Source organism: Euprymna scolopes, chromosome 6, assembly GCF_053919585.1.
Source record: "Euprymna scolopes isolate OS-2025 chromosome 6, ASM5391958v1, whole genome shotgun sequence".
Lineage (NCBI taxonomy): Eukaryota > Metazoa > Mollusca > Cephalopoda > Sepiida > Sepiolidae > Euprymna > Euprymna scolopes.
The window spans coordinates 136,947,634-136,960,366 of record NC_136487.1 but is presented as its reverse complement, the minus strand read 5'-3'; the positions used below and the strand labels follow the sequence as shown (position 1 = coordinate 136,960,366).

At 33.6% G+C, this 12,733-nt stretch overlaps 1 protein-coding gene across 3 annotated transcripts in view; it reads left to right on the top strand.

The window, feature by feature from the left end:
* LOC145277978 (oxidative stress-induced growth inhibitor 1-like) overlaps nucleotides 1-9,453 on the top strand; it is a 204,298-nt gene extending 194,845 nt beyond the window's left edge. For all 3 annotated transcript variants that reach the window (XM_080130116.1, XM_080130117.1, XM_080130118.1), the window contains one exon: nucleotides 4,084-9,453. In XM_080130116.1, coding sequence (XP_079986242.1) covers nucleotides 4,084-5,095 — 1,012 coding nt within the window. In that variant the 3' untranslated portion in view covers nucleotides 5,096-9,453. The remainder of the gene's footprint in view (nucleotides 1-4,083) is intronic.
* Nucleotides 9,454-12,733: the final 3,280 nt, after the last annotated feature.

Below are 12,733 nucleotides of genomic sequence, written 5' to 3'. Positions count from 1 at the left end.
GTGGCCATCACAAAGCCCAGACCTTAATCCAATTGAAAATTTATGGAGAACATTAAAATTGAGGGTAATGCAAAGGAAGCCTAAGAATCTTATTCAATTGGAGGATTATTGTCAGGAAGAGTGGGCTAAAATTACTACTGAAGAGTGCAACAACTTGGTTGTAAACTATGAAAAGCGACTGAGGAAGGTAATCAAGGCCAAAGGCTATACAATTGATTATTAAATAAATCGTGCCAATAATTTTGAACAAGGGTTTTTTGCAATTATGTTTGTTGTTCCTTTGTTATTTATTTTTTCTAAAATCCGATTGCTGTATCGGAAAGGCCAGTTAAAAATACATAATATACTTTGTTATTTTCTTTAATTTAATCCCTTTTTTAGAATTTATTAGACAAAATTTAACTTTTATTTTACCGTGCCAATAAATATGATCATCACTGTATATATATATATATATATATATTTATTTATTTAAATGTACAGAAGGTCAGAAAAACATTGGTACCATCGGTTTCAAGCCTAACATAAGGGCAACCAGTTAATGGTAAATCGTAATGTTAGGCTCTCGTCAGCCATGTTGTTTGAAACAACATGGCTGACGAGAGCCTAACATTATTTACTATTAACTGGTCGCCCTTATGTTAGGTTTGAAACCGACGGTACCAATGTACATTTAAATAAATAAATATTAAGCTCTTATATCGAAAAAAAGGTTGTCTTTTTTGTAATCGAGCACTTTGTTCGAATTCTTTCCCAAAAAACGGTAAACAAATACAGGGTGGGCCAAAATAAGGGTCCTATATATATATATATATATATATATATATATATATATATATGATTATATTTAAAGATAGGACCCTTATTTTGGCCCACCCTGTATATATATATATATATATATATATATATATATGCACACACACACTAGCAAGACCATAGAAATTTCAATGAATGAAAAAAATGTTTTGATAAAGCTGATATTTTTCTGGATAGTGCAAAAACATTTTTTTTTTTTTTTTTTTTTTGGACAGAAAAACCAATAACATGCAGCAAATATGAGCTTATCAACATTTTTATGAAAACAGTGTCCACTGTATTTTTAATATAGAACTAACTCAAATGAGATCAATTTAAAAGAACTAATAAATAGAAAGCAATATTGTGCTACATAGTTCAATACAAATAATAAAATCGCTTTGTAAGAGACAATCTTTAATTTACTCCTTCAGTCCAGCACCTTTTAGCATACAATGTTTTTTTTTTCCGTGTTTCTTTTGAATGTTTCCTTTTTTACGTAACGTTTCGCTAACTTCTTTCTTTGGTAAAGGATTGCTGCATGGCGAAATTACAAGTTCCTTTCTCACACTATTACAATGATCATATTATTATAATGGTATTTGAAAACGAGGCTACATCAAAGGGAGCTCACTCTCATATTCTTGTGCTGGGTTGCCAGATTGGCCTTTTTAAAACCAAATTTTGCAAATTTTTTTTATTTTTAAGCAGTTTGGCTTTCAAAAATTATATTTTGCCTTTTGTCAAAGCGTAACATACAGACTAACTAAGGAAGAAACAAGCAGAACATTATATAGATAAGTCGCTCCAAAGATAAGAAATGAAGCCATGTGTAAGGGCTTGCATTAGTACAAAGATCTTGTAAAACAGGCACAGAGACACGGCTTAGGCAATGGGAAGGAGGTTGGAACTTGGCTAATAGTACAGGACTTATTTAATTTAAGACTCTTTTTTAGTTCTTTTCTAAGAGTGAGAGACTAGTGACAGATGCACCAGCCCAGATGTGGCAACAATACGCCATGCATGAGCGAATTTTGGCTTTGTAGAGATATAGGATACTTCTTTTCTTTTTTTTTTAATTACATGGAGGTCACCACTTATCAAGGCCCTGAGGCCACTCAGGGATAAGGCTTATTGCGTGTATCTCAGTGAGATAGTATTGTAGTAATCATTAGTATTGGAGATTTGATAGTGTCTTACTTAAGGGGGCGGTTTGTCAGGAATTTGTTTATGTTGGATTTGAAGACATCAAAGTTGTAGTCAGGTGGGAAACAGGCGAACAGAAGAGTTCTACAATCGTGCACTTCTGAGAAAGAAGCTTTGCCCATGGAATCTACGTTTCTGGTGGGAGTAATTTTCTAGCACAATAGAGGGAGCTCACCTTCTTTGCAGCAGCCTTGGCAACATCCTTAATGTATTTGTTAACATCCACAGGCAACATGAAACTGAGAAGTTTGAAGGTAGTTATGGCAGTCGCTGGTTGAGAAGGTTTTGTGTAGTTGTTAAAGGAAAGAAGCTTACTCTTAGTAGCATTAAATGTTATCATCCACTTACAGCCCTACTCCACTATTGACTGAAGATCATTTTCTAGGGTTTCTGCCATTATACCAATCATTCTTATAATCAAACTGTCAACCCATTTTTCTTCCAATAAAACCGTGGATAAATATCTATGTAACAACATTTTGCAGATACAATTCACAACATTTTTCATTTCCTACACTTTTCGATTATTAGATAAAGAAAAAGAAATAATACTTAAAGCTTTTGATTGGATCACTCTACTGCTTCAGTAGGTATTCCACTGCCAATGCAATATTCTATCTATATAAGAGCAAGGTATGCCCTAAAATGGACTACTGTTGCCTCATCTGGGCAGGAGCTGCTCAGTACGCCTTATCCAGCCTTGATAGAGTTCAAAACCAGCTTCGAAACCTAGTAGGTGATGCCCTTTTCTCTTCCCTACAGAAGAGATATTGCAAGCCTGTTTCTGCTCTATCGTTATTTTCATGGCAAGTACTTGACTGAACTCCAATCTATCGTTCTCCCTTGCCAAAACTTTCACGGAAAACACTCGACTAGCTGCGATCACTATATGCAATTTCCACCACTCTCTAGCTGTGCCTGGGTCTTAATGCAGATTCCATGAACAGAACTTCTTTCCTAGAGCTGCCCGCCTGTGGAGCACTGTTCCGGTGGCCTTCAGGTCCGATGTAAACAGGTGCTTGCTGAGCGGTTCTCACAGATAATCAATTTCTACCCAATCTACACGATTAACGATTACTACACTGTCACCTCACATTCATGAACCCTTATCCTTGAGTGGCCTTTGGACCTTGATAAGTGGTGACATCCAAGTAAAGAAAAAGAAAGTTTTCAATGTAATATAATAAGGAACACATACAGTACAAGAGTAGAAAGTGAACCTTGTGTTTACTTTTGACATCTTCGTAAAAAAATTCTTGTTTGGATGATATTTTACTATTGAAAAAAAACCAAGACCATAAAGAAGAGTAAAAATGTCAGCAAGGATAATCCCCTTTTAAAAAAAAAGGAGGGGTGTAGGGTGATAATGTATGTACAAACATGAAATTGTTTTAACATTTTATAAATATTTATAAATCACTTTTTAATCTTAAATAGAACTGACAGACAAAGCCAGTTATAGAGATGAGCTAAATACATTTATAGATTTGACATCAACCCTATTTCTGTTTCGTCTGTCATAAATGGAATATTTTTTCAACATTATGGATGGACAAAAATTTTTTTGTTTTTTGTTTTTTGTCCAGAATTCACCTTATATTAAAAAAAAAAAACTAAAGAAAAATCTGATATATGTATGTGTGATGCAATGAAAATATCATATTCCAAAAATCATGTAAATTGATCAAGTAGTTTTGTTTCTTAAATAAGAAAATCAAATTTTATGAATAACAGAAGTGCGTCTGGCTTGTTCGCAATTTTTGAAAACAGTTTTTAAAAAAATAAAGGGAGATAACTCAATAATTAAAACTTACAAGATTGCTGTTGTAATAACTACGAATTCCCATCAATCGCTTAAAATCAGTTTCTTTTTAAAAATAAAAGTACTTGATAATTTTACTTGATTTTTTAAATATATTTTTGTTTTTGTGACGGGCATGTACTTCATACAGATTTTTCTTGGTTTTTGTTTTTTAATACACCGTGAATTCTGGACAATAACCTAATTTTTTAAAATCTTATTATTTGCTTATTATAAAATCAATCATTTTATATTCTTTCTTTTTTTGTTTTTCTTCTCAGAATAATTGGTGCAACTGGTCCAAAGGCCAACCGAGCAACTGTAGCTGATGTCCGAAATTACTATTGTGATTTTTTGCATCAAAAAAAGTTGGAGAAGAACTTTCTTAGTGGCTATTTGGTAACCTCTGTGCAAAAGGTCAGCCTCTTTGAGAACGGGATCGACTGCGAGAGTGGAGAAGTCGTACCTTGTTCCCCAGACAGAAAAGAGAACCATAATTTCTTGTGGGAAGTTCGTGGTTACCGAATCCCACCAAAATTTCATGCGGTCCAAGAGCATGTCATCCAACGAGAAGAATTTTGCTTTCAAAGCAACTCCATCGTTTTGGCCACTGGCACGACGGACGTTCCAAACCGGTTGGGGATTTCTGGCGAAAACCTACCTCATGTTGTCCACTCGTTAAAAACATTCGAACAAATGCTGACTAGGAAGGAAATCACAAGTGAATCAGAACCTGTCGTCGTTGTCGGGGCTGGACTGTCTGCAGCCGATGCTATATTAATGGCCCTCGAGAACGATATCCCCGTGGCGCACGTGTTTCGTGTCAGTGCGTTGGATTCTTCTTTAGTTTTTAAAAAGCTCCCGTTGAGCATGTATCCCGAGTACCACAGGGTATACTCGTTAATGAAAGGAAAAGAGATGAACGATTTGTATAAGGCCTACCCAAAGCATAAAGTTGAAGAACTAAAAAAAGATAACAAAGTGCTGATTAAGTGTCTGAAGACGGGATGTAGCATCAGCACGTTGGACACCTCGCTGGCAATTGTGTTAATCGGAGCTAAGCCCAACTTGACATTTTTACCGCAGGAAGGCAAACACATGGGTGTAGTTCCGAACAAATCGATAGACAGTAAACACAATCCAATAGAAGTCGATCCATTATCATATGAGTCCATCCAAGAGCCGGGTATATATGTGATGGGACCATTAATGGGAGATAACTTTGTACGCTTTGCTATTGGAGGCTCTTTGGGAATAACCAACCATTTATTACGAAAGAGAGGAAAAATTTAAAGATTATTTAAAAAGAACAAAACAAAGGTTCTTATTTAGAATTCACCTTAGTTAAAAAAAAAAAAAAAAATACAGAAAAATCTTTATGATGTACATACCCGTTACAGAACGAAGATGTCATATTCCAAAAATCACGAAAATTGATCTAAGTATTTTTTTCTTTTTAACTAAGAAAATTGTTTTTATTTTTTAGAATATGTTAAAATTCAATTCAACTACTGAGATTTTGTTTGTATTCAAAATAATTAACTTTTTAATTGTTAAAAATCGTAAATTTTGATTTTCATAGTTAAAAAAAACCCTACTTAATCAGTTTACCTAATTTTTGGTATATGACATCTTCATTCTGTAATGATTATATATATCAAAGATTTTTCTGTATTTTTTTTTTTTTTTATCAAGTCGAATTCTAAATAAGAACCAAAACATTATTTGAACTATCAAATTTTCAGACTAGGAAAAAAAAATTTTTTTTTTTGTTACAGATAAAAAAAAAAAAAAAAAAAAAAAAAAAGAAAAAATTTACAACGTAAAGAATGTACCGGTTTCATGTTATTTTTCTTTTTAAATTTTTAAAGTATTTTCTATTTTTTTAACAGAATATTTTTTTTATTAAATATTAAAGAAATTGCAGAAATTTATTTACGTACATCTAACAGGCTGTGTTTGACTTTATCCGTATCCCTTAATCTAAAGGGAGTTGTTTTACCTTGTGTTGTGTTCGGAGAAATGGGATGTCAGGATCATTGGATAATCTAATAACAAGTAAACTAGCTCATCATATTTTCAAACACAATTTATTCACGGCAGAAACTTTACATTGTTTATAGAATGATTATTCAGTGTACAGCAAAGCCGCCATCTTGCTTTTTTTTTCTCCTTTTCAAAGATCTATATCTATAAGGGCCGATAACTCTTTATTTATTTAGAATTACTAGCATTCCAGCCCGGCGTTGCCCGGGTGTTTGGAGGTGTACGTTGAGTTAAAAAAAAAAAAAAAAAAAAACGGTCAATTTTTTTAACTTTGACCCCTATTATGACCCCCTTAACATTTATTGTTTTGAGCTCAAATCAAGTTATTAAGTTAGATCCATGTCCAAGGAGCCTAGACCCAAAATTGGCAGAGGAGTTTGGTAGAGTTCTCAAAGGTCAAATCATTGAACTTTGACCCCTTAACAGTCAAATTTCTGGCCGAAAACGGATTACAAAGATTTTCCCAAATCTCAGTACCGTGTATATCAAATTTCGAGTCTGTAAATTGAAAATTGACAGTTATTGCGTAGGAAAATGTACACACACGCACACGTTCACTTTTATATATATATAATAGATTCCATCTAAATATAACACCTTGGCCTTTCTACAATATTACAACAGTGTAAGCATTTCACACACACGCACACACTTATTTCAGTATTATACAACTTTAAATTAGTCCATCATATCAAGGATTTCTTGAGTTGCAGCAATTGAAAAGCAGCAAGTCTGCTACAAGAGGCGTTCAATAAGTAATGCCCCTGAGCTACTCCCAGTTACTGATCTAATTTTTTAAAAAACTTTGCTACATGTGCACAGATCGCTCTACTATGATCAGGACAGGATTATAATGGCTGCCAAGATCAAGACTTGATGACCAATGCTTTTAAAAAGATGAGTGATCTCAGTAATGACAACAAATGCAGGTGCTGCCACACAGAAGTAGAGAGTGTGAGGTTCTGCTGGGAAATAGCTACTATACAATGCGCCACAATTGAGTGTGTAAACATCTCCACTGGATGATCTGTAAAAAGTTGAATATCAAATATAATAGCGAATCTTGGGAACATCTATATATATAAAAGCGAAAATGTATATATGTATGTATGTACGCTTTTCCTCGATGTCCACAAAAGGCTTCTTTCAGAGAAGCGCTCGCTCGCTTCACAACTTCTTAAAACTTTTTATATCATCTATAAATTGTAATATCTCACGGAGCCCGCCTGTCTATTTAATTTTATTGACTTTCAAACGTTAATTATTCCACATTTCCCACATCGGCACGCGTTACATTCGGTTTTCGATATAAACAAAAAGTGAAACTCAACTCCAATTACTGGCCGAAAGCCAGTGGTATCTAGAGATCTAAGTAACGTTTGGTCAATGTCGACTTCGTCATATCAGACGGTAGTTTTCATTTCGAGACGAGACGCTCCCCCTAATAAACAGGGAGCGGGTTTTTAAAAACAAACAAACCCATTTATTGACCTCATTAAAAACTGTCCCGCACAAAATGCTAACTGCTGAATACCTATCGCCGTCACGTGAATCAAAAACGCGCACCTGTTTTTTTTTTTTTTTTTTTCACACTTTACTATTTTCCAACTGCGCGTCAAGGCTTCGTTTTTTTTTCACGGGCACCTGTTTTTTATTTCACATTTCGGGTTTTTTTCACACACACCTACAAACACCCAGGCAACGCCGGGTACCCCTTGCTAGTCTATAATATGAATCTCACCTGTCTGTTTAAATGTATGTATGTATGTATGTATGTCTGCTTAATACTTTTGACAGAGGTGAGGGATTTTTATGAGATCAGTATCGTTTTGAAGCTCTGACATAGGAGTATGGGACAAAAAAAAAAAAAGAGAGAAAGAAGCAACCTTGGTAGAAGTTAGTGTCCTCAATGATGCTGGGTTAAACAGGACTGAGATGGAAAAAATAACAAAATACCAACATCTTATGTACAACATGAAAAGAAACTGGAAACTTAGGAAGATCTCCATCATTTCAGTAATTATAGGAGCAACCGGAATCATGAAAAATTGTTTCCAAATCTACCTGGCAAATATACTCAGTGAACCAAGTACAAGAGACAGTCAATTGCACTTAGAGGCAGTTAGAATCTTAAAAAGGTTTCTTGGTTGGAATGTATGAGATACTGAGTGAATGTCTGGCATCCGGTAGTATGCTCCATCCTCAGCTAGAACAAGATGATAAAAAAAATACCCCAAAAAAATAGATGAAATTACAAAGATATTACCTTTACATCAGAATCTATCGAGATGATAGAATGCTCAGTATACTAGATAGAGCAATTGACAAACAAGAAAATTTATAATGAACACTAAAACTGAATAAATCATAATATAACAATGAATACCAGAGATAGTCTACTTCTTCCACAATCAAATAGACAGGTCTTATGACATGAGTTGTATCGTGGTTAGAAGACCAACCTGGGGTCTTCTATAAAAATGGTGTTCAGAGCTGCATCAAATGATGGGAGAAATGCATAGCTTTGAGTGGTTCGGTTCCTATGTAGAGAAAGATATAGGTCTTAATTTTCTGTAGAGAGAATGCTGGTGGCATGTTTTTAGGTAATTGGACCAATATAGCTACGTTGAAAATATAAGAAATAATTTTTTTAAAACCAAATGCATTCGTTGTTATAACTCAACAATGAAGAAAAAAGAAAGAAAATAAAGAATGTCTGTAACTCGTTGATGAAGGCCTGATTTGGCCAAAATATTTGGATTATATTGTTTTTAGTTATTGAAAAATCAATAAATAAACCTTCTAGCATCAAATTTAGTTTCAAAAATGATTTCATACTTATATTAGTTTCAAGTCGCTAAGTAAAGCATTACATTGAGCACTGTTAAATGTATTAATTTTTATTTGCTGGTATAACATTCGAGCTTTAAAAAAAAAAATTGGTATTTTATAAAATCAATCTGATCTCTAATTTTTTTTTTTCTTCCTACATAACTCTGATTGAAAGTGAGGCATGAATTCACTTTTTATTGAAATTTCGACTTTTTTTTTTTTTTTTTAATCCAGAAAAAGTGGATTTCTGCTTATTTCAGATATTCCAACTGACAAATCTTCAAGTTTCTAACCCTTCCTTTAAATGAAATTGTTTTTGTTTCTCTTGCACTTGGTTCACTGAGTATATTTGCCAGGTAATTTTGGAAATTCTTTTTCATGAGTTTTTTTTTTACTTCACATATGTGGATTAGCAGGTCATATTGAAGTACTTACTAAAAGTATTTATAGGACTGTTTTTTGCCCACCCCCCTACACCATCTAGAACTAACAAACGGTCACCCCTCTAATATTGATCAGGCTAAACATCACTCAACTTTGTTGATCTAACAAAAAACATTGTGTCAATGTGATTATGTCATGCATTGATGTTATTATAACCTAAATAGGAAACGTGTGTAACTATATATGGCGTAGATAACACCGACACCAACACAAAATCAATGTGCTTTGATGAAATCCAATTCTAAATTTCTAAATCTGACATTGTAGTTTCTCAATAAATCAATGCCTTAAAAGCCTCAAAATTAGATTCAATTAAATTTTTCAATTGGTTGAAGTTTTTCTTCTTTTTTTTCCTACCAAACTTCTAAAGACCTACTTCATTGTTTTTTTTTGTTTTTTTTATATATATCTACTGGCTTTTCTTTCTCTTTCCTCCTCTCTCTCCTGTTTATCTTTCTTTCTTTCTCTTTTTCTATTGTTTTTTTTCTCTCCTTCTCTCCTTCTCTTCCCATCTTGTCTTGCCCTCTCTTACAAAACAAGTTTATGAAAACTGAGATGATTTTTTTTTTTTTTTTTTTGAAAGCTACAACTTCAATTGAAATTTAAGAAGAATTTATTTATGAAAAATGATATCTTTTAAATGATTTCCATTTCTAGTCTGTTAACAATGTAGTTCTTGTCCAGGATTCCTCTTATATTAAAAAAAAAAAAATCCTGATGTACGTAGTCATAATGAAACGAAAATATCATATTCCAAGAGTTATGTAAATTGATCCAGTAGTTTTATTTTTAAATAAAATCAAATTTTATGTGTAACAGAAGAGCCTTGTATGCCATTTTGAAAAAAAGAACTTCTGTTTAAAAAAAAAAAGTGTTAACTCAACAATAATTCAAACTTACAAGATTTATGTTGTAATGTCTACAAGCTCTTATTAATTGCTTAAAATGATTTCCTTTATAAAAATGAAATTGCTTGATCAATTTATGTAAGTTTTCGAATATGATATTTTCGTTTCATCATTTGTCAAAGATTTTTCTTTACTTTGTTTTTTAATATGGGACAAAAATCAAATTTTTTTTTTTTTTTTTTCAAAAGTTTGGTAATCGTGTCGACCAGTGTATCATAATTGAAATATTTAAACATTGAAAATAATAATTAATGTTAGTCTTATAATAATTGGAATGTTACATTGTGCCCACCCATGTGAATTACCAGGTCATATTGAAGCTGAACTAATAAATAAAAGCAAAATACTTGCCTTTAACCAACTAAACATACCTGTGATAACTAGGGCTATGACAACAGCATATTCTTGTCATTGTTTTTATTCTCGAGTATATATCCGACACAGTTAGAAACAATTAATCAACCAAGGATCACATCACTCTATATAAAAACATATAAGATATCAATGGATATATACCTGAGAATCAAAACAAGGAAAAGAATATGCTGTTGTCATAGCCCTAGTGATAACATACAGTTTTGGTATTGTTGACTGGCCACAAAAAAAAAACAGACTAGACAGTAAAACGAGGAAAATGTTAACACTTTACAGAATAACATACAGAAACCTATGTCTGTTTTGGTTGAATCTTTAGTACGTATGAGTCTCTCAGAGATTGACCAACGGCATCGTGCCACTATTATGAGCATTGGACAACATCTGATGAGCTCTCAAAATCCAAACATCAAAATGGTGCATCTCCATCATGAAACAAGAGCCAGCAGAACAATTTCCATCACGAAACTGGCCAAACATTTTGAACAAGACTGTCTTACCAATAAGAGAGAATCAGAAAACAAGTCTACTATGGAAATAGTCTAAAAGAGTGTCCAAAAATCTATGAAGAACTTCCATTGAAGAAGAAAAAAAAATGGAAGAATACGATAACCAAGAGAGTGTCAAGTATTTTCTGGGTGAATTTATTTAGGGATTCATGGATTAAAAAGTCTCTCTAGATTGGCTAAAAAGAGGATCGCTCCACTGTGATCAGGAGAGGATTATAATGGGTGCCGAAGATCAAGGCTTGATGACAAATGCTTTAAAAAGATGAGTGGTCTCAGCAATGACAAGTGCAGATTCTGCCACACAGAAGTAGAGTGCGACATCCAACTGTAAAATTCTGTTGGGGAACGGCTACTATACAACGCAACACAATGGAGTGTGTAAATATCTTCACTGGATAACGTTTCGGCCGTTTTGCCCTCCGGCCTTCATCAGGTGTTTTGTATCGAACTAGGGAACCGTTTGTTAGGAGTCTCGAACCCAACCCTTTATTATTATTACGGGGGTACCGTGTTCGGACTGTAAACTTTGATACAACGTCTAGGACCACTTGGCCATATGTCACTAGGACATATGGCCGAGTGGCCCAAGACGTTGTATCAAAGTTTACAGTTACCCAAAGGTGCTGAGTTCAATCTTGAACGAAGGCAGTAAAAAAGTAACATTCAAAACAGAGAATCAGCAACTATGTCCCAGAGCCTAGCTGGAGTCCGAACACTAATAATAATAACTCCTAACAAACGGTTCCCCAGTTCGATACAAAACACCTGATGAAGGCTGGAGGGCAAAACGGCCACAACGTTGTGACGATAACAACCAAGATGAGGAAGTCAGTCCGACAATCTCAATCAATGAAAACACCTCATCTCAAAAAATACAGACAATTACTATCTTCACTGGATGATCTGTAAAAAGTTGAATATCAAATGCAGCAGCAAATCCGAGGAATGTATATCAGAAATAACAGTTGGGAATAAATTATACACCATCCATGACGACTATGCAATTCTTACATATACCTACTTAGAAAATGGAGCTGTTAAATCTGACATGATATAGAACAACAAGGAGAAAGAAGCAACCTTAGTAGAAGTTAGTGTCTTCATTGATGCTGGGTTAAACAGAGCTGAAAGAGAAAAGATAACAAAATACCAAGATCTTATGTATGGCATGAAAAGAAATTAGAATCTTAGGAAGATTTCTATTATTCCACTAATTATAAAAGCAACCAGACTCATGAAAAAGAATTTCAAAATCTACCTGGCAAATATACCCGGTGAACCAAGTACAGGAGAGATGCAAACAATTGTACTTAAAGGGATGGTTAGAATCTTTAAAAAAATCTCTGTTTGAATGTGCGAGATAGCGGGTGAATGTCTAGAATCTGGTAAGATGCCTCATCTCCAGCTAGAAAAAAAAAATGCGAAAATTAAAAAAAAAAAAAGTATCTACAAGGTTATGTTTTATAGTTCTTTTTTTTTTGTTTGTTTTTATTTTTTTTTTTTTTTATTTTTTAGAAGTTTCATCCCACATACAGCACCTAATACTTTCAAATGGTCAAGGTGCACATTAATAATTTTTTTTGATCTGACAAAAACCAATATATGAATATATTGACGTGAAAACCTAAATCACATAAGAAAATGCTTGTAACTGTTTGGCTCAGCACCAACACAAAATCAATGTGTTTCCAGAAATATGTCAGGATGATGAAATCTAAAACAGACATACATGTAGTTTCTAAAACTAAAAATTTGATATATATGGCATAATCGCATTGACACACCAGTTCCAGATCACTGTAGTTAAGCATCCTTGA